Here is a 20,568-nt window from a genome sequence, read left to right as displayed (position 1 = left end):
TGTATTGAATAGTGAGGGTTATAGCAGAGACATGAGACTGCGTTGAGATTGCCATCTAGATCTGAAATAGAAGGGCCAGTACTGCAGAGGGTTGGCCTGGAAAAATGGATCTTTTCTTCTTCACCCTTCTCCCTACTTCCTCCCAACACAGTCATCTCTTTCTTCCTTCTCAATCCCATCAATCTATTTTAGATTCCTACACCCCTCACCCACATCTCTGCTAAACTCTAACTGCATATACAGGTACACTCTAACTCAGCAGAAGACTTGACTTAAACCTTATGCGTTCTTGTCTTCATTTGGAGCAAAATCAGGATCTGATGCATTCTCTGCTCTTGCCACTTCCTTATGGATTCCTAACTCTCATCTCACTTAGGGAAACACCAGAGCTTTTACAATAGGAAGCTATTACTCAGGTCAACAAAACCTGTTAGAGTTGATGAAATCTAAACAGATGTCAGCAAAGAAAGGTAGTGGTCCTGAATACCGTAGAAAGGAAAAGAGGAGTGGGGAAATGTTTAACTGATTCTTTTTATATCTAAGGCTGAGATTTTCAAAGCATCTGGGCATCTGGATTAATTGTAATGGGACTTTGATATCCAAGTGCCTTAGGCAGCTTTGGAAATCTCAGCTTTCAAGCCAGAGCCTATAGCTCTCCAGATTGAAATTTAGAGTATTCTTCCTTTTTTCAGACCTGGCTCCTCTTCAGTCCTTGTCATTCTTCTCATCGCTTCCATGAGAACAGTAAGATCGGTCACCCCAGTACAACCCACACCTGATACTGCTAAGGCTGAACCTCTAATAATATCACCTTCTCTCCGTAAGACTTGTAGGAGGATGCAAGAGTAAACACCCTTACTTGTAAAAAAAGATGCTGTTTAATTTTTTTCTTCATTTCTCTTTCGCTTCCCACTGTCTTACCCTACTCTGTTTCTGTACTTGCTTTCAACACTTGCTTTTTACATCAGAGGCAGGACCTTTGCACTTTGGTACCATAAATCAGTTTGGTTTGGTTGTGTGAAAGCCTATTCCTTTTCTCATGTTGCCACCTAGTGTTAAACATGCATTTAAACAAACACGGATCCTTTTCAACATTCTGTCTTTCTTTGGAGTAAATCCTTATCCAGACAAAACATTTACTGGTATCACTAGAATCCTAGCAAGAAAGGACTTCTCATTAGACTGGTCATTAGACTGGTCTGTGTTACATAGCAAACTGGCCTTAAGAGACAGTGATACCCTCAAACAAAGGTACTCCATACAGGCTGCCATCTGACTTGGAAACTGTGTAGCTGCATCAGCATGGTACTACAGACAGGCTACTGGGCATGGATATGGGCCAACTGATGCCAGTATTCAGTGCTAATTATCCTGCCTGAAGTATTGCACAGAGATGGCTATATTCCTCCTGACTTAACTACCATATAAAATGCTGACCCAGGTAGACTAAGGCAGTAATATACAGTAAACCCACCCTCCCCAGAGACAGCAACCTCCTATAAACTAAAAAATGATTGCCACCTCTGTGTAACACTTGGAGTGCACTAATTAGTGTTGTTGAATGTGTGTGCCAATTAGCCTACCCCTAGCTAATTAGCAACCATGCTGCTTCCAGTTTAGCACACAGTCCATATGTAGCAGCACAACAAGTTAAGGGCAGTTGATGGAATGGTAACTTTATCATCTGGGAGTGAAAATTCATGTAGCAAGGGCCCAGATCTGCTAGCTCAATATATACATCTGGGAGAGTGGGCTGACTGTCACACCCAGATGACTGAAGGTGGGAATGGATGACATGACTGCACACAAATCATGAGTATTTCTTTTGGGGTTTTTTGCTATTTTTGAGAAAGAGATTGATTACATTGTGAGTTACATTCTCATGTTTTGGGGGGAGAAGAGGGTCTGACTCATGATTTTTGAATAATTTTGGCAAGACTGCATGTTTTTCATGGCCTTCACCAGATGCCTAATCAATTATCCACCCTCTCTCTCTTTATATGTATGTACATAGAAAAAGAGTGAATTAAATCTATGTGGGTGACCTAGTCCTGAAAACACTTTAAAGCAGTAATTCTCAACCAGGGTGCCATGACATCCTTTTCATGGTGCCTCAGGGTGCCACACAATATTAGCATTGTTAAGGTGTAAACACCTATGCATGTCCCACAGGATAAACCCAGAAATTTCTAATAGGAATCCATAGTATCAAAATATTTTTCCCTGCTGTGAGAGGGGTCAGTTGCTGTGTGCAGAAAAATATTCTGCTCTGCTGTGGTCTTTCTGAGCTCTTTGCAACAGAAGAATTCGTGTATTATTTTATGTCATAAAAATAAATTATTGAAAGCTAAGAACAGGCATTTTCCAAGGATAACTTGAATCTAAGAAGGGGTACCTTGGAAACTACTGTTTTAACTGCTTTAAAGCATGGGAACATTTTGACATGTCTGTGAAGTGTAGAACCAAGCCACAATGCAATGGAAATAAAGCTGTGTACCATTTACCCCAACAACATCTACATTTCTTCCCCTGAAGTGGTCTCTCCATATCCAGCAGGCATAGAGCTGAGCTCAGGAAGATGTTGATCACATGCTACTGTGGAAATGTACATAGAGATTTATAATCTATCTGCTTTCCATTGAACCATAGCTCAAAGGGATGAAAAACACCTCTAAGTCCAGTTGCACTTTTGAGCAAGAGGAAAGGATTGCCTCTGCTTTCACAGGAAGATCTACATTTCTGAGTGGGAGGGGAGGGGAGGTGTCTGAAGTCACAGCTACACTTTAAACTCATTGTGCCCAACCGTGGTATCCTCAAGCATGCCTGTATTGCTCCATGCAGGCTGCTACCTGCACTGGAAATGGTGTAGCCACATCTAAATAGCACTACAGTTGGACTAATGAGCACTGCTAAATGATAGGGTCAGTTGGCTCACACCCTCTGATCCCCAGTCCACTGGTGGTGTTGTAAGTCCATGGTTTTTGGTTGAGGAGGCACACCATGCTGTCCCACATGGGCTATCTGAAGGTAGCATTGCCTGGCACAGTAAACTTACTCTGTAGACATGACTTATGTCACCTTTTATGCTTCCTTGATTATGAAGCTGCCCATGGGACTGGGCACTCAAGGCAGCAGAGGCCTCCGAGTACTTTTATAAATCACACCTGGTTTGTTCTACCAACAAGTGGTCAATGAATAATCTTACAAAGTGGTTCCTTGGTGCTTTGCCCATGCTTTGCCTTCCTCCCCCTTCTCTGATTAATTAGTGCTTGGCTTATTCCTCCTTCCTTCCACCACCAGCATCTAGAGCACAGCTCTGACTTTGTTGCTTTCACGTCACAGTTCCTCTCTCTCTCTCTCTCTCTCTCTCTCTCTCCCTGCCATTTTGCTTCCCTCTCACTCCCTGCTGGTACTTGTTCAGGTTTGGTTTTCTACTACTTCCACTTCCATATACAAAACAGCCCTCCCTTCTTTTTTAAGTGTCATTACTCAAAGTAGTCTAAAAACACAGATTGTGGGTGTTTTTTTCTTCCCCCTCCCCTCCCTGCCACTCCCTGTAGAAAATATAGATAAAAATGAAATACTACAAGCTAAAATATTTCTAGACCACAAAAAGTTGGGGGCCAAATAACAAGTTCTCCCAAATGAAATGCCTTACAGGAGTTGTAGGGTTTCTGCTCTACAGGCCAGTTTCTTTCAATTAATTATATGTCCCATGAGATATGATTGATTCTTCTCTTGGTGAGAGGATGAAGGCCATAGCTATGCCTGATCATGCTGCATTATGGAAGAAGTAGGAACCTAGACAGCTTGGCTTAGAGAGGCGAGCAAAAACATAAACTATCTAAGGCCAGAGTAGCTGAGTATGTAGGGGCCCAAGGACCCTGGCCCCACCTTGGGGAGACAGCTGTCACCTGAAATGTGTAAAACTGTCCACGTGTCCATTATCTTAGGTCCACCCTGGCAAAAATAAAAGTTGGTGCTTATGTCTAAGGGTATAGATGGGAATAACAAACCAGTATAAGCTGTTGAGAATGCAATTGTTATATCTGGATGATTCTGTAGCAAACCCACTAAAACTTTAGCTTTGTTTCACTAGGGTCAAGGTATCTGCAGGTTCATGCAGCTATAACAGAATAACAGCTGATGTGCCTTCCCAAATATCAGCTCTGCCTCCTTCCTCCACCCAACTTCTCCTCTGCCCTTCTAAAGTGGCTAAAAAGTATGTTGTCCATACCCCATGCTATTAGTCTCAGGAAACCCTAACACCACTTTTGATTCAAAAACTCTTGTTTTCTGACAAAATATTTATGTTTTCCATAGCAAACAAAAACTGCACTTTTCATTAAACATTTCATTTAAGCTAAAATTCAATTTTCCACAGATGTAGTTTAACCCAAAAGTCTCCCAATAGTTCTGGTTGGAAGAATAGCACCCTCTGATCTTCTGCTTCCTTGTGATTCCAAAACCATAATCCACCTTTTTTGTATCAGTAAATTATAGATGCAAATCATGGCAGTAGCCCAGTGCTTATGCCTAATTAATAGATAAAAACAGGTACTTTAGATGTTCAAGCCTGATTCTCATTTATACTTAAGGCCTTTTTCACCACTCTTGCAATATAAAGGGTCCTCAGAGAGGGAGCAAATGACAGTTGTACTTACTGGAATGCCCTTTCCACTGCCCGACTGTTGAAAAATGTAATACCACTGAGATGGTATATTAAGGAATTCATCTTTTTGAGGGTCTGAAACTGGAATTTTGAGTGAATCCTGAGATGGGGGGAAGTAGATCGTGGAAACCAGGTGAAATGTTCACATGCTCTTCTGTGTAATTAGAGCAGTTTGCAGAGCTCTAATTTAGACCTGCCAAAAGACCAAAGCTTTCGGGCAAAAATGTTATGAGGGACCTATTGAATGGAACTGCGCTGCTGCCAAAATGTTATTGGATTGTGTTTCTGTCCAGTGAAATTAATTGAAACCTTCGATGTTCACAGCAACTTGTGGAAGTTGCTGATTTGGCACATGTCTGCAATCAGTTTGATCTGCTTCACGTGTGTTGAAAACAGCAGCCTTGCAACAACCTCCAGAAACAAACCAACCTATGAAAGGTCTGGTATCCGTGTAACACACAGAGATTTAGTGCTTTTAGATTACAGTTCATTCAAGAAACTAGATTTAATTTTTAGTGGCTGAGGATCTGACCAAAAAAGTAGGTAGGAGAAAAATGATGCATCCACATGTGTAGAGGATGACCATGTTGAGGGGACAGAAAGGTCTTTCTAGGCTGTTGTGACTCACCTGTTACACTTTTAGTGATTTTAGACACTGCCTTAGGTGGAGGAATCGGGAGCAATGGGGGGCTGGGAAGCTGTGCTGGGTTTCTTTCTGTCTGTTTCTGTGGGGAACCCGCAGATTCAGTAACAAGTAAGGCTTGTGGATTCTCTTCGGTTGCTGGCAGGCTGGCATCTTCTAAGTCTTCAGTGGATGCTGAAGGTTTCTTGGCTAGCAAGAGGGTAAGAAGCAGTACAATTAACGGAACATGAAATTAAAAATAATGATAGACCAAGGGGCTATTCCAGGAAAATTCAGAAAAAAGAGAGTCACGGCACACAGCTAGAAGCACTTATTTTCTCAAGGAAAATAATTAATGTGTGAAATAGCCAACCAGCCAAGGGTGTTCAGGTAAAATATAAAAACCCACCAGGGTAACTGAGGAAACAATTAGATTCTGTGTTCCTAAGGAAATTATTGAGCCTTGAACAGCCAAACAGCCTTTACTCATTCTCCCCAAAATCTTTTCTTATGTCATTTCTATAATGAGGACAGCAGGGTATTGTGGCTTTTGAGAACTGCATGTTGAGAACTGCAATTCATTGTCTTAGAGCCCAGCTGCAGTGATTAAGAGTGCGACTGTGTGAGCACTTCTCCTTGCAAGGAACACAAATAAAGGCTAAGGAATGATTAAGCTTTAATATTCCCTCAAAGATCTCTTTATGATTCCTCTCTGCATAGACGCCAGGTTTCCTGGCAATTTTTTTTTATCCCATTAAATATGTGACTTCAACTTGCTGCCTAATTTTGCTCTAATCTCTCTCATGTCAGAGTTCCTGAAGATTTCTTGCAGCTCATGTTAGTGACCAGGAAGAGAAGTTGAAGCAATCTCCTATAAAAATCTGCCACTAGATCATGATAGCAATTCTGGAACAGGAGAACAGGAACCAAAGTATGTAGGGAAAAAATTTAACTTGAAGTCTGGCTTTAGAAAGAGTCCTGTTTCACCAAGAGGCCTGATCCTGCAGGCTATAGAATACCTTGTGAATGGAGACGAGTGCACTTGATTCCAAGGAAGCCAGCCCAAGAGCATGTCCTTAGCTTGCCAAACTGGCCTCCATAGAAATAGTGAGAACCGTTCTCTGAAGACAATGGCGACTGATAGGTGGACAGTAATGGAAACTCCTTCACTTGAGGCATTTAAAATGGGACAAGGCAGTAAAATGAATGACAGAAAATTAACTTAAAGAAAAAAATAATCTTACAAGAAAAACTGTGTGCTGGTCTTGCAGGATGGATAAAATAATGTTCCCATCTCTAATTGCTGGGGGGGCCTATTAACAGAAAGATTTGTTTGTGACCTTATTGCATTATAAATTAATTTCCCTCCAAACCCTTTCTGTATAAGCTCTTTGTATTAACAAGCAATCTTCATCCTTGAATTTCGAGTGAAAAAGGGAAGGCGGCAGAGCAGTGAGGCAGTAGCAGACAATGGCTTTGGCAAGATAATAGCTTTTAATTTGTTGACAAACAGATTAATGTGAGTGCCTAGAAGTGGGATAATGGGTATTTATCATTTCAGAGAGACAGGGAAGTAAAATAAATGTGCATTATTAGTTCGGGAAATGCTTGCAAAATTTTTGCTTGATTGAAAGAAAAGTTGCTTTGTTTGAGAAATAATCATCTCATTTTTTGATAAAAGCATTGCATTCCCTACTTGTTTTTGTTTTTAAATCTAGGAGTGATATTTCATGTTAGTTGCCATGAAAAATCATATACTATTTGTACAATGAGGAGAAATTGCTAAGTGGAATGATTCTCTAATCCTCTTTTTTTTGTAATGAACGTCTAAGTAGCATGGAGTAGAGCAAAATGAAGTCATTAATGAACTGCAGCATGATTGGCATCCTAAAATGGGTAAAATCTTGAGCACTATTTAAAAGGCCAAGTGATAGAATGGATGTTGCTAGTCGCTTGATAGCCACAATAAGTTATGTACAGCCAGACTGTAATACCTCTACTCAACGGGAGCAATAGTGTCATGTACTGTTAAGCCTGCTGACGCTGACGGGACTGCTTGTATAGTCTGGTTCTGTTTAGCATGAGTATAAATGAATGTGGGTATTAGAACTGAACCTTTAGACAGGATTAGCCCATAGTCTGCTTGGCTTCAGCCAGTCCTATCAATGCTTGACTTTTCTAAACTCAAGTCCTGATTAGGAAGTTCTCATTAAACAAATCCTTATCAAGGGTCATTGTTTAATAAGAACCTCATTCCTTTTTCCACCATGGATCATCTACTACCATTTTTCAAAGTGGACTTTGGTCATTGTTGGTTACTATCAATACACAATATGATACACATACTATTTACAGAGTTCACATTATAGAGTGAATCTCATTCCATTGAGAATATTTCAAGGTTTGGCACTAGACCCCTTAAGAGTGTAACTAATTATTCATCTCAAGAGCATCATATACCAATTCCCATTTCAAAATGGCATCAGATCACATCCTGTGGGGCTTTAAATCAGTTTACTACCAAGAAAGAAGAAAAAAAGAAAGAAAATCTGAAAACTCAAAGGGAGCAAATATTTACATTCAGTTGTATTTTCTGGAGTGTGACCTGAAGTCCACTGTAATCCATGCAAAGACTCCTGTTGAACTGGGGCCCAATTCAGTAGGAAAAAAAGATATGTATAGAAGAAACCTAACTTCCCTAAATTCATGTCATTCCTGTGAAGTAGGAAGTATTATAATCCCCATTTAATAGACTGGGAAAATAGGCATGTTGTTGCTTTCTTCATGTCACATACCAAGGCAATGACAGAAGAGAAAAGAGAATCCAGAACTCTGGATTCCAGGTCTCCTGTTCTAGCTTTGGGAGGTTACAAAACTCCTACAATATAATTTTTAAAAATAAAGGTTTTTCTGTTTTCTAGCTGTCAGTTAAATGAGTCTTGTGAAAAGGAACTTTTGCTTGACGTTGCTGTGAAAGACTGTCAGGTAATAAACAGAGGCGCATATTTCTATCATAATATTATACCGCTAGAGACCTAGAAGCTTTTAGCATACTCCATGAGAATTCCAAGACCTGTTATTTTGGAATGTGGCTTTTTCTCCCTTTTAACTTGTTCATTTGAACCCCCATAAGTTGGAAGCACAAATCTCTCAAATCCTACAGATGGCAAAAATATAAACATCTCCTATGTTACTGGTTTGCTTTTCCTCTCTCTTCCTTTTTCTTGTTTTCCCCTCTTTTTCACACCTCTACTATACACATCAATATTTGCATATTTAGCTAAATAGCATAAAATTACAAAGATACAGTAATAAAATGTATGCACGTGCACAGGGTTGAGCCTGTATTGCTTGCTGCAAACTCCTGTGGAAACCACTGGAACCTGTGTCAAGGAAAGCTCATCCTACATATTTTTTTCCCACTAATGTCAACAGGAACAGGGTAAGGTCTGGAATGGATTTGGACTGCTTATGCTTATAAAGAGAGAAATGCCAAAATGCACAAAGATGGAACTAACTGAGCTCAAGAAAATAGTAACAATAATTGTATGGAAAGCCAGAAGTTGCTAAAGAAAGAGGCAGAAGGACATCTAACAATGACTGGAGTTTCACAGCAAGCTGTTTTAGAAAATGTAATTCCATCTTTCTCGTTACTGAGGCTGGAGGAAAGACACAAGCCCTGAGAGGGAAAAAATAAATGCAGAATACAGGCAAGGTTAGACAATAGAGATACTAAAAAGAGCTGGCACTAACAAGTGTCACCAGAAATAAGGACAATCTGGAAGGAAATCAATGCCTATGTTCAGAGTTTAGACATGGGATGAAAATGATTCTGGACATGGCAAAGCTACACACACATAACTTCCTTTTCTCATCTCTTTTTCCTTCTGATCTCTTTGGCCCCACCTTTCCTGTCCCAGTGACTGAAACCAAACACAAGCAGAGAGGAAGCTTGCTCAGAGCTATATAAAAATGGCAGTGGTCTTGGAACATTATTATTAATGATAGTAGTGCCTGGAGAATCCCAATGCAGATTGAGGTCTCATTGTCTTAGGCTCTGTAGGAAGATGGACAGTTTGAAGAGTATTTAGTTTGGCTCAAGACAAACCAGAAAAGTGGAAAAAGAACCATATGAGCATGCATTAACAGAAGTCAACTACATACAGGGCTAGATTCTGAGTCACTTGTTTTGCTTTCATTTTATAACATAAAGAACAGAAATGAGACAAATATTAGAGGGCCCCTGTGTAAAAAATCTATTTTGAGATGTTTCTGCATGACATAACACATGAAGCAGAAATTGAGAAGATGAGGAGATAATATATTGTTCCAGTTAGAAGTTGACTCTCTTTTCCCTCCTCTTCCAAAAGACCCATAACCATCACACTCAACTTATGAATAGAGTTGATCTATAGTCAGGCCACTGATTAATAATACATCTTATTAGTAAAAATACTACTAATAACCTTTATAGTGATAGTTACTAATGGCAACATAAAGGCTAGATATTAAAGCTGTATCTGCATTCTACTGGACCAATAGTTAAATAAAAGATTAATTTAATCATTCTGACCCCACAACCATAGGGCCAATCAGGACTGGCTCAACCCAAGTGCAATTCAGAACAGCATTAAGGTTGCTCTAAGTTTTACTCAACTGCACTGCCCACCAAGGGGCTGTTCCAGTAGCTTCTTGCCAGAATACTAAGGCAATTGGGACATATCAGTATTTTTTCCCCCCAACCATGCCTAGTACACTGGGGGCATATCTACATGAGACATTGTGCAGTAGACTAATTCTACTATGCATTAGCACAAATGGCAAAAACCATGCTAATATGCTAATGAGCAGTAGTATTAGTCTACTGCACATGAAGCGTAACACAAAGTGTACAATTGCACTGATGTGCAGTACAGCAGCCTACTGCACCCTTATTTAGTGCTTGATTATACAAGTACTAAAGTTAATGCGCAGTAGGCACTGCTCATTAATGAATGTATAGATGTGCTCTGGGTATAACAACTGACTCCATACAATGAAAAATTCCCCTATGACACAGATATATCAGCTGACTATTTTGGCAACCTTTTATACTAAGTTTTTTATTGCTAAAACTTTGTCTGGCAGACCTAACTGGGTTCAGATCCGGATGTTATTTGGGGGTCAAAATTTGTGAGTGTTTGCAGGAAGGGACTCTGGTATGGAGGTTGTTTTGGGCTTAGTTGTGCTATTGATACAGAAGTGCTGTTTCTACAAACTGAAATACATTTTCAGTTTCATCCATGGATCCCAGTATGGATGACCATCTCAAAGGGGACATGTGCATCTCTTAGGTACATAGCCATTGCAGTGCTACCCAGGTTGTTCAGGCAAGCACATACCTGCTGTGGAAATGTAAGCAAAGATGTTTTAGGGGGAGAATGTTTCACATTCACAATAATTAGTACTAATACCAAGAGTTCAAAATGCCAATGTAGTCTCTTCTTATACATCCAACTATGCCCATTAACCCCAGGTTCATGTGCCCCTGGGTTCAGCAAAGAGCTCGAAACTCAATATAGATTTCTAACCTGGTCTGGAAGAAAGAGAGCTGAATGCAACACTGACCCTCTCAGAAACCAATTCTTTTGACTTATCTCAGGCCACCTCAGGGGAAGCACTTTTCTATTTGACATTCAATACCTGCATCCTCTTTCAGCTCCTCTGACTGCAACTCCTCTCCAAGTGAGGTCGCATTTGTTGTTGCTGTTGTGTTTTCCTGCTGCATCTCTTCTGAGGTAAGTGCCTGGCATGTGGGAGGTGGAAGGTCACTCAGCATTGCTCTGGTGGCAGCATCAGCAGTGCAAGCTTTGCCTTCGGCATCTAAAACACCATGTCATTTAATCTTAATTAAGCTGTCAGCAGTAAAAGCTAATGCATCCTGCCACTAATTAGAAGTATATGCCTAATAATCTGTTACTTACTGCACAGTGTTCTTTATGAGGACTCACTGTAGTGAGAACTTACCTTTGGCAGCATCTGATTTCCAGAAGTGCTCAGCACCTGTTGATCCCACTGACATCAGCAGAATTTGTGGATGCTCAGTAGCTCTGAAGATAAGCCTCCTGATACTCAGCTGCCTCACTGGGGTTTTGTGGGTGACTCAATTTAGGCCCCTTTTTTAAACAGGTGTGCTCAAATGTCTGAACAAAACTGAAATCCAAAGTCCTCTTGACACAGGTTCAGAGGGTCAGATCCAGCTACCCTGACCTAGCCTTGAATAGTAACTTCTGCTGCCAATAGTCCCATCAGCTGTAAGAACTCTGATGATCTTCGCTATTTTCCAGTTCAGGCAGATTTCCTTGGTTCTCTCTCAGAAATGATAGGATAAGGCTCACTTTTACAAATTGTAGCAACTACTTCCAGCTCAGGCTAGGTCTCTGAAATGATATGTTTGTATGCTGTCCACCTTGGCACTAGAAACTCCTTAGTAGAACCTCACAACATGTCTGTCCTCCCTTGTAGTGATACCACGATAAGTTTCTTAAACTGGGATTTAAGATATAATGTTCACACGCTCTCCTTTTCACTTTTGTAAGACTTTTTGCTCACTTGATTAAGGGTATCAAACTTTGGCCCACAGATGCTGCAGAACTAATGCAGTATTTTTTGTTATAGGCTGAGCTCACTCTGGCTGCCTCATAATCACGTTCAGTAAAAAGTTACTGTTCTTAAAATAGCCCCTGCAGTAGCACAGTTGCTATGATACAGGGGAATGGGGGGGGAAAAGTTCACTGCCGACATTACAGCTCATTGTCAAGCCAGCGTATACATAATCATTGGCATATTAACAGCTGCCTCCATTATTTGTCAGAGAGAGCTTTCCTCCTAGCACTATACCTTGTGTTACATTTGATCCAATCTACTCTTCGTAACTGAAAGCAAGAAAGGAAAAACTCCTTAAATGTTTGCAAGGAGCAGAACTGGATAGCTCTGTCTGTGTTCTCCAGGGTTAGGGACAGAAATTATACATAAACTGGTATAAGTGATCAGAAACTGGTATAAGTGATCAGAAATTCAGTGCGCACAAATCTCTTTCGAAGTGTGTGAAACTGATTTAAGATAAATCTGGATGGATGTAGTATCAGACTGAACTGATTTAGGTTAAATTGGTTAATTGAACTTCGGCCCTAGATCCCCTCCAGATTCAAGTTAACACAGTCCCCAGTATCCCATGATGCTTTGCACCTCCCCCCGCCACAAGGTAGTTGGCCCTAGCTGTATGCTCCAGGCCAGTAGGGAGGCATGTTGTAGCACCCACCCAGCTTCTGGCCAACTGCAGGCATGTAACTGCATTTCCAGAATCAAAAGTGGATGTCTGTTCACTTGCTTATCAGTTCAATCTATGCAGCTTAGACTAACCTGCAAAGATTGAATTGATTTGGCTTTGGACTTTTTGACTGTCTGTACTTAGTGCAGGAGGTAACTCCTGCTGTGCAAGCCACTGAATGCTGTGCCACAACAATAAAACAGAGCCAGAACATTGGCTCCTTTAAATCATTATGTATAAAAACTTCACTGACAAATGGAATAACAGCCAGGAGAAGACAGCCCTGTCAGCAAGCTTCTAATGAGGAGTGTCTGGGATAGAGAATTACGAGGTCCCTGGTCAGAGGTGGGCAGCGCACATGCAGATCCCTACAGCAATATGGCAGTGGTAGTGCTAACCCTGTGATTCTTGAGAGATGATCAAGGGACAGCACAAATGGCAGGTATTCACTAGTATAAGAGGACACTAGAGACTCTCTGTAAGTCTTCAAAATGCTGACAAACTGGTGTCAGGAAGCAACAGTGCTCTTCCATACTGGAGAACTCAGATCACAAGTGAGGACAAACTACTTAGACAGGAACAAATTATGGCAAACATTGGATTCTACAGCCTAAGCTGCCCTGGAATCATAGGGCAGTAGAGACGAAAGGGACTGTCATGAGGCCGTCTAGTTCAGTTCTCTAATCAAGGCAGGATTATCCCCAACTAAACCATCCCAGCTAAGTGTCTGCCTAACCTACTCTTGAAATTTTCCAGAGAAGGAGATTTCAGAGCTTCTCTAGGTAGCCTGTTCCAATGCCAGTCAGTCAAAAAGTTCTTCTAAGGGATGCATCTGCACTTCTCACAGTAAGAATGAAGACTCTCAGAAGTAGCATGACAGAGTTAGCAGGAGACAGCACTTTTATGGTTAATGAAATCTGCTGTATAATTTCTAGCATCACCCTCTGGATTTAATCTGGGTCACATTTGTTCCTTGCCCTTACTCCACCATGCTTGGGAGGAATGAAGTACAGGGCTGTTCATGCTGTGACTCCATCATAGAGTTCTGGAAACCAGGGTCTGGCTACTCGATACAGCACTCCATGAACAACAGGGGCAAGAAGTGGGAAGAGGCTTAGCTTGGTTAGGCACTGTCAATTTACAAGGCAGAATCTCTGGTCAGGTGCTATGAAAAGGGAAGTAAACTGTCCCTTGAAAAGTGGTTAAGTCCCCTTGTACAATCTGTCCCCAGAGAAAGGAAGGCCCCAGAAAGAAACTGTTCCAGGTGCCGATTCCTTCCAAGCCATCCCTGAAGTGATGCAGTTTCTTCACCAGCTCCTATTCTGGGCTGAGCCCAGTTAAGAGTAGCTCACAGTTTCTGTAGGCTGGTGTGCAGTGCAGCATGCTAGTTACCAAGTGGGTACACTACAGAAACAGATCGTGCCATTGCTGGGTGACAGGGCTTCACCGATTTTTCAGATTCAAGCTGTCTCTCTGTTTTGTGTTAGTTTAGTATAGAGAACAGGAACCAGGTCACCCGTAGCAGAGTTAAGTCACAAAGAGAAGCCTGGAATTTAGAGATTTAGCATAATACTTCTCCTTTTAACAACTATAAATTATTGCAGTGAGCATTCATAAAAAAAAAAACAGATTTAATCTGAAAAAATGAGGATGCCACTGCTGCAGTTTTGCCTTAATCTGAGTCGGATTATGATCAGTTTTTACAAGACATTTGGGGCAATTTTCAACAGGATTTAGTATACTGCATATGTAAGACAATAAAAGGACCCTTAAGATTCAAAATATCTATTGTGTTGGAAGAGAATAATTTTTAGCATCATACATTGTCCTTTGCTTGACCATTATTCAGACTCTCTTCTCTAGACAATGGTGTGGCATTGTAAAATTGCCTGATGTTTTTATGAACCCTATGTAACTGTAACAGAGACAAGGAGGAAAGAAGAAATAAACCAGTCCATTTCCAACCAACCGCTGAAAGGCAACTTTTAAATTTTTGTTGGTCACTGTTTATTGAACTAGGCTTATTTGGTTCTTTCTTTTATCTTTCAAAAATGATTTCAATATGTAACTTCTTAAGTTTTATTTTCAACTTGTTCTTGAGAACAAGTCAAAAGCTGATCTAATACTAGTAATGCCTTTGATGTGCTCTACATAATTTTCCTTTGCTTGTTTTTAGAAGGCTATAACTTCAAATTCATAGTGCATTCAAAATTTTTATATACACTGCAAATTTCTTAGCCTTATGTCTATCTAGTATCATCAGGATGATAAGGGATTAAGTAGTTGCCTGGTATGAAGGAAAAACAGTTCAACAGACTATTAATCATATTTAACGATAAGCATTCTTAAACTTCTACCAGAATAAACTAGCCATTCAGTAGCTTTTAGATCTTATATGTAAAATGCATATGAAATACACATGCATAATTTTACTGTAATTACAAATGCTTATTTTCTGACTCTCTATTTTTTCAGTTGCAGTCAAATATAATATCATCAAGTGTCATTTTGTTGGGTTATTTATAGACTTTCAATTTTTTTAAGCAAGGCAAAATCATTTTTGTTCCTGTTGGTTTTAATAAATATTCTTTATCTCTCTCAGCTTGGTATTATTCAGCAGGCCTCTTCCCCCTACCCTCTACATCCTCTTCCTCCCCACACCCGCCCTTTCCATGATAACATGAAGTTTGATAAAGTTCCTGAACCAAAGATAATTTATTTTAGCTATATTTAGGGAAAATGCATATACAAAGTTGGGTATCTGATGCTAGGACCCACGCTATCTGGTAGAAGCCTAAACCATCTCAGGAACCTGTCTTTTTCTCTCCTAGCAGCATTTGCTTGGGGCTTTAGACAAGTAACTAATAGAATTGCAGTCCTTTGTGCAGGTCTGTGGCATTTTACCCTCTTATCTCTAGTCACTGCTTCTGAACTTCTTTTGTATTCAGGACGCTTTAAAAACAACAGCACCAACTCTCACTTTTCTCTGTGCATGAAGGACTGATATAATGATATTGTGTCTTGTACTAAACCTGCTTGACATTAAAGACAACTGAAAACCTAGATTTAACATCATTCTATAAATAGTCTGTACTAGTTAACTTTGCTGAATGTATCTATGTGTTTGGTGTTACAATCATTTAAGCTTTGAGTTTCTTGGCAGTTTTCTGTAATTGCATAAAACCTACATCACTGACTTCATGCTTGCATAACTGGAATTGTACCCAAGATGGAGAAACACCCAAACTAATACTGTTTATGTTGAGTTATATTCAGAATGAATGTGACTTAATGATTGTTCAGGCTGATCACATTTTTTCCCCTCATGGCCATGTGTTTCCTATTTGCATGAATGAGAACTACAGTGAAAAAAATAAATAAGTAAATAAATAAGAACTACAATAAAAAGGAAGATAGCTTTTACTTACCTTGTTCCATCATCTCCAGAAGACCTTTCTTAATGAGTTCATCCCGACCTTGCCTTGCTGTAATCTTCTTCTCTAACACTGCAGAAGGTGGTAGCATAACATAGAAAAATCAGAGGAAACAATGGATGGAAATAGTCAGGTACAGAAATTCAGTGGGAAAACTGCAACAGGTGAATGGTGACTAGTCGCAAATGCATTATGCTAATGAGTGGACCTGGAAAGGACCACAGAGAATTTTAGAGGTGTAGTTTTAATGCTGGGCTGCATTTTGACTAACTGGCCAGTTCAGTGCTTTTTTCATCATTAAAGCCATAGTTGAATGGCCAATTGAAGACACAGGACTTTGTAAAGTACAAAGATATACCAAGAGGCGTAACAACCATGTTCATATCCTCTGTCAAAATTCAAGGTTGTTTCAGTGCAGTGTTTTGGTTATGTGCATTGGTGATAGAGATGCCAGCTGCCTGGATCTGAATCTAAAACTCCCAGATCAGGAGATGTTCAGATTTAGGGTGGGGCTCAAACCTCCCTCTACAGGGGATTATAAAACTGTTCAATATTTGTGATTCGTAGGGGAAGCCAAAAGCTCCACGCTCCTCAAGACTTTCTGCCCACTACTGCTTTGTCTCTTTGTCATACCACATGCTTTGTATAAGCATCTGTTACCAATATATTATTTCACCTGATTGACCTTCATGCACAAGCCCTCCCCTGCTTAGGAATTTTTCAAACAAATCACCAGCTGGTATTGCTTGCCAAATGCAGAAGGGGCTTCAAAACTACTTGTTCCTTCTTTTTTTTCCCCTTCCTCTCTATCTTCCATTCTGTGCATCAGTCCCTTCTGGGAATCAGATGAATTAGCTGCCTTAAGCCGGAGAATAACTCTGATAGGAATCAAGAATTGGAACCATGTTTCATAGATGTCATAGTTATTAGGGTTGGAAGGGACTTATTAGATCATCGAGTCTGACCCCCTGCCCTGGGCAGGAAAGCATGCTGGGTTCAGATGACCCCAGCCATGTGTTTGTCCAATCTCCTCTTAAATACCTCCGAGGAAGGAGACAGCACCACTTCCCTTGGAAGCGTATTCCATATTTTGGCAACACTCACTGTAAAGAATTTTTTCCTGATGTGCAATTTAAATTTGCTCTCCTTCAGTTTGTGGCCATTGTTTCTAGTTACCCTGATGGGTGCTCTGGTAAACTTCGTATCCCCTATTTCCTGCTGTTCTCCCCCCCAACCCCAATGAGTTTGTAGATGGCCACAGGATCACCTCTCAGCCTTCTCTTGTGGAGGTTGAGAGATTTTGTGAAACCAGCAGAAAACTGCAGCTCCATAGTGTTGAGAATGGTGAAGAGAACAGTATGTCGTCTCTTCTCTGAGGACCTCAGCTTCTGTACTTTGGGGCAAATGCTGAACACATCCTTTCTTGCATAATATACAAGAGGAGAGAAGCTGGATGCCAGAAGCTCTCGCTAGGAGTGTGCAGCACTTTTATACTCCATAAAAAGGCAGCTTCCTGTGTCCCCAAGTAGAAATATATTAGGGGAGAGGCTGTGGATTGAGGGTTGGCTACTGCATTTGAGACTAACAATAGATATAAGGAAGGACAGGGAGATGCTAAACACGTGAAAGCTACTGTAGCCTTGATACTGAGACTATGAAGCAGTATTGGGAAGTACGTTCTTTTTCATGTGGTCTCCACAGAGCATGTTGTAGACAACCATCTTACATCCACCTTTGCAATCATTTGCCCCTTAGAAGAAACAAGTGACTTCTGCTTCTATGCTGAGCACTAGGGATGTCTTTTGAGATGAGAGAGTTCACACTTTGTCACCCCAGTTTCCAGTAAGCATTTCTACAACAGAGCATCTGCCACTTGCTGCTGGAAAGTTGAGCCCAATCAGGCACAGCAATGACAACATGCTCTGTTTAGGGGTCTTGATAGATTTCTGTCACCAAAATGGGAATTGAAAATAGGTTGAATGCAATATGTCAAAAAGGAGTGCCTAGAAAAATGAAAAAATAAACACCTCTCATTGTAGGGATACTTTTTGGGTGCAAAGCTTTGGATGATGTCACTATTCAAGCAGATATCATCATCAGTTCTCTGTTTATAATTCAGCACATGTTTTTGTCCAATACCTTACCTGTACAATCCACTTTTTCTGGCACTTAAAAAAGTCCTCTTCGTTTACTGTTTAATTTCTAATGCAAAGTATTAGACTCATACCACCATACATCCAAGCTCATACCTCCAGCACAGGAGCAGCGCAATTTTCCCCACTGATGTGCAAAGTTCTTCAACTGATATGCATTAATGCTGATATGGAATATGTGTTTCCTGGAGGTGTGTGAATGTAAGTTAATCCACTACTTCTCTACTAGTTGTCAATGTAAGGATTGTTTACGATGATGTGGCTGTTTTCAGTGTAAATTCCCAACTAGGACTGGATTGCTAGCACTAACATACTTTACAGAGGTTGCCAAAGAGACATCAGATGGTAACTATTTGGAGACATGCCTGGCACTGGGCCACATCCAAGTAATGGACTTTCTAAGGATTATGGGTAGGCTGCAAAAAATAGCTTTGAAGCCTTTCCTGTACTCATTTTAACTGAAGAGCCAGACTTTGGTACTCAGTCACATTCAGTAACACTTACTGAATGGTGGTTTATGGTATTGTTTAGATATAAAAGACTTTCCAATGGAAGTATGGGTATCTCTCCTCAGCCTATAAATGAGCAATCCTTGTTAATGCTGTTGCATGCGATCCCTTATAAATGCAGAAACTAGGGACATAATGTAGCTTCTTCAGTCTGGACTGCCTGCTCAATTAAGTCCACTTTAAGCAAGCTGAAATTCATTTCTTTGAAATTTTGTGCTTTGTTATGCAGGGAGCTGGATCACGATAGTCCCTTCTGGTCTAAGAACCCCTGAATCCACAGCAGGCCCAATTTTAGGGATTACTTTTAGAATCAGGTTGTCAATAACTTGCCAGTTCGTCTTATTTTTCCTCTCAAGCTGCGCTTTGGTTTGCGCAGAGTCAAGCCGTCACACTCATCCTACCTGCTGACGTCTGCTTTAGCTTCTCATTTTTCTTTTTCCTCCACTTCCACGGTTTGAAGATCCTGCCCAGTGTTGCCAACTTGCTGTTCCTTCTCACTGGTGGAGTTCTAATCCCTGAGACCAGATAGTCAGAACGCATTGCCGGGGACTGCTCCATCTCATCTAAGAGGGTAAACACAGAACAAAGCCAATGGTGAGAGGAATATAAGACCAAGTGCTTCATGATAGGCTTAATAAGGGGAGATTTATGGTAACTACTCCAGCGAAGAGTGCATTCAATTTAGGTATCTATCAGGCTAAGTAGTGCAAAACAAGTGGTGGTGGGAGGGAGGGGGGAGTCATTTTAGTCTCTAAAGGAGGTGAACCAGAAGCAAAGAACCCAAGCTAAACCTCCTTGTGCCAGCATGGCTGTTTGTACTGCGGAGATGTGGCTTAGAGCCACGTTTCTCAACCCGTGGGTCCAGACCCAAAAGGAGGTCATGAAAATATATGAAGGGGTCACAAACAAACTCTCAAAATGGATCAGCAAACTTTAAAATGAATTGTCCTTTAAAGGAGAAAAGCATGGGAAACTGTGGCTTGTCCCTTGCAGGCTGGCAGAGCTCCCCCATGTCCCACCCCCACACCCTGCCCCACAAACTGGGGAGCTGAGGCCTGGTTGGGGGGCAGGGCACAGGGTTAGGACTGGCTATCGATGTTTACAAATGAGTCCTGGTACAAAAAAGGTTGAGAAGCACTGCCTTGGAGGGCACTTCGCCGACCACCTAGCATCTGAGTGGCCCCGTCGCTGCCCTCTCTCAGGGACACCCCCAGAGGAGCATGCTGGAGGGATGGATGGGCAGCTGAACGTGTACCTCTCCTGCCAGCCCATGCCAGACACCCATCTTGACAGCAAGTCCCACTGGGAAAGAGCCCTCCCTCAGCCCACAGGAGGGATATACCTTATACCCTTGCTTCCCTCCTCAGGGTGCTTCCCAGCTGGTGCTTTCTACATGAGAAGCCCCTGCCAGGCTGTTAGTCCAGCCAAAGCACTTGGATGGATGCGTGCGGCCCTGTGGGAGCGTGTGGGCCTCCTTGGAGTCTGTGCTCTTCTGAAGGGACCCAACGGGGGGTGAAAGGAAAAGAGGGGCCTTGTGCCAGCTCCCCTCACACGCAGATAGCCAGAGCTCACCTGAGGAGAAAGGAAAGGCTGGCGATGAGGGCGCTAGGCTGACGTGCCAGCTACCTCAGCCCAGACCCCTGAGCTGCCCCAGGTGTCCTGCGTGACCCCTCTCTCTGCGCCTCAGCGTGTGGAGATAATAGGACTTCCTCTGGGGGGTAAGTAAATTACAGGTTTCCCTCACATTATGCGGGTTCTGCATGTGCGAATTCGCCTTCACGCGATGACCCTCTTTATACCAACAATTTGTTATGCGTGAGGTAAATTTGCCCTTCTGCGATCAGTGTGGCGGAGGACCACGGTCGGCTG

The 20,568-nt window shown here is 41.4% G+C and overlaps 1 protein-coding gene across 10 annotated transcripts in view; it reads right to left on the bottom strand.

Moving 5' to 3' along the window:
* The window catches only part of PHACTR3 (phosphatase and actin regulator 3), a 197,718-nt gene that overhangs the window by 47,775 nt on the left and 129,375 nt on the right, over nucleotides 1-20,568 (bottom strand). For 9 of the 10 annotated variants that reach the window (XM_090020750.1, XM_090020746.1, XM_090020742.1 and 6 more), the window contains 4 exons: nucleotides 19,101-19,262; nucleotides 16,032-16,109; nucleotides 10,977-11,156; nucleotides 5,301-5,504 (listed from right to left, as the gene is read on the bottom strand). In XM_090020750.1, the coding sequence (XP_089876876.1) occupies nucleotides 5,301-5,504; nucleotides 10,977-11,156; nucleotides 16,032-16,109; nucleotides 19,101-19,257 (619 nt within the window). In that variant the 5' untranslated portion in view covers nucleotides 19,258-19,262. The remainder of the gene's footprint in view (nucleotides 1-5,300; nucleotides 5,505-10,976; nucleotides 11,157-16,031; nucleotides 16,110-19,100; nucleotides 19,263-20,568) is intronic. The other variant, XM_090020751.1, reaches the window with a different exon arrangement.

The sequence above is a fragment of the Crocodylus siamensis genome, chromosome 10 (assembly GCF_052110815.1).
Source record: "Crocodylus siamensis isolate JL-2025a chromosome 10, ASM5211081v1, whole genome shotgun sequence".
Classification (NCBI taxonomy): domain Eukaryota; kingdom Metazoa; phylum Chordata; order Crocodylia; family Crocodylidae; genus Crocodylus; species Crocodylus siamensis.
The sequence above is the reverse complement of the archived record's forward strand: the minus strand, read 5'-3'. Positions and strand labels throughout refer to the sequence as shown.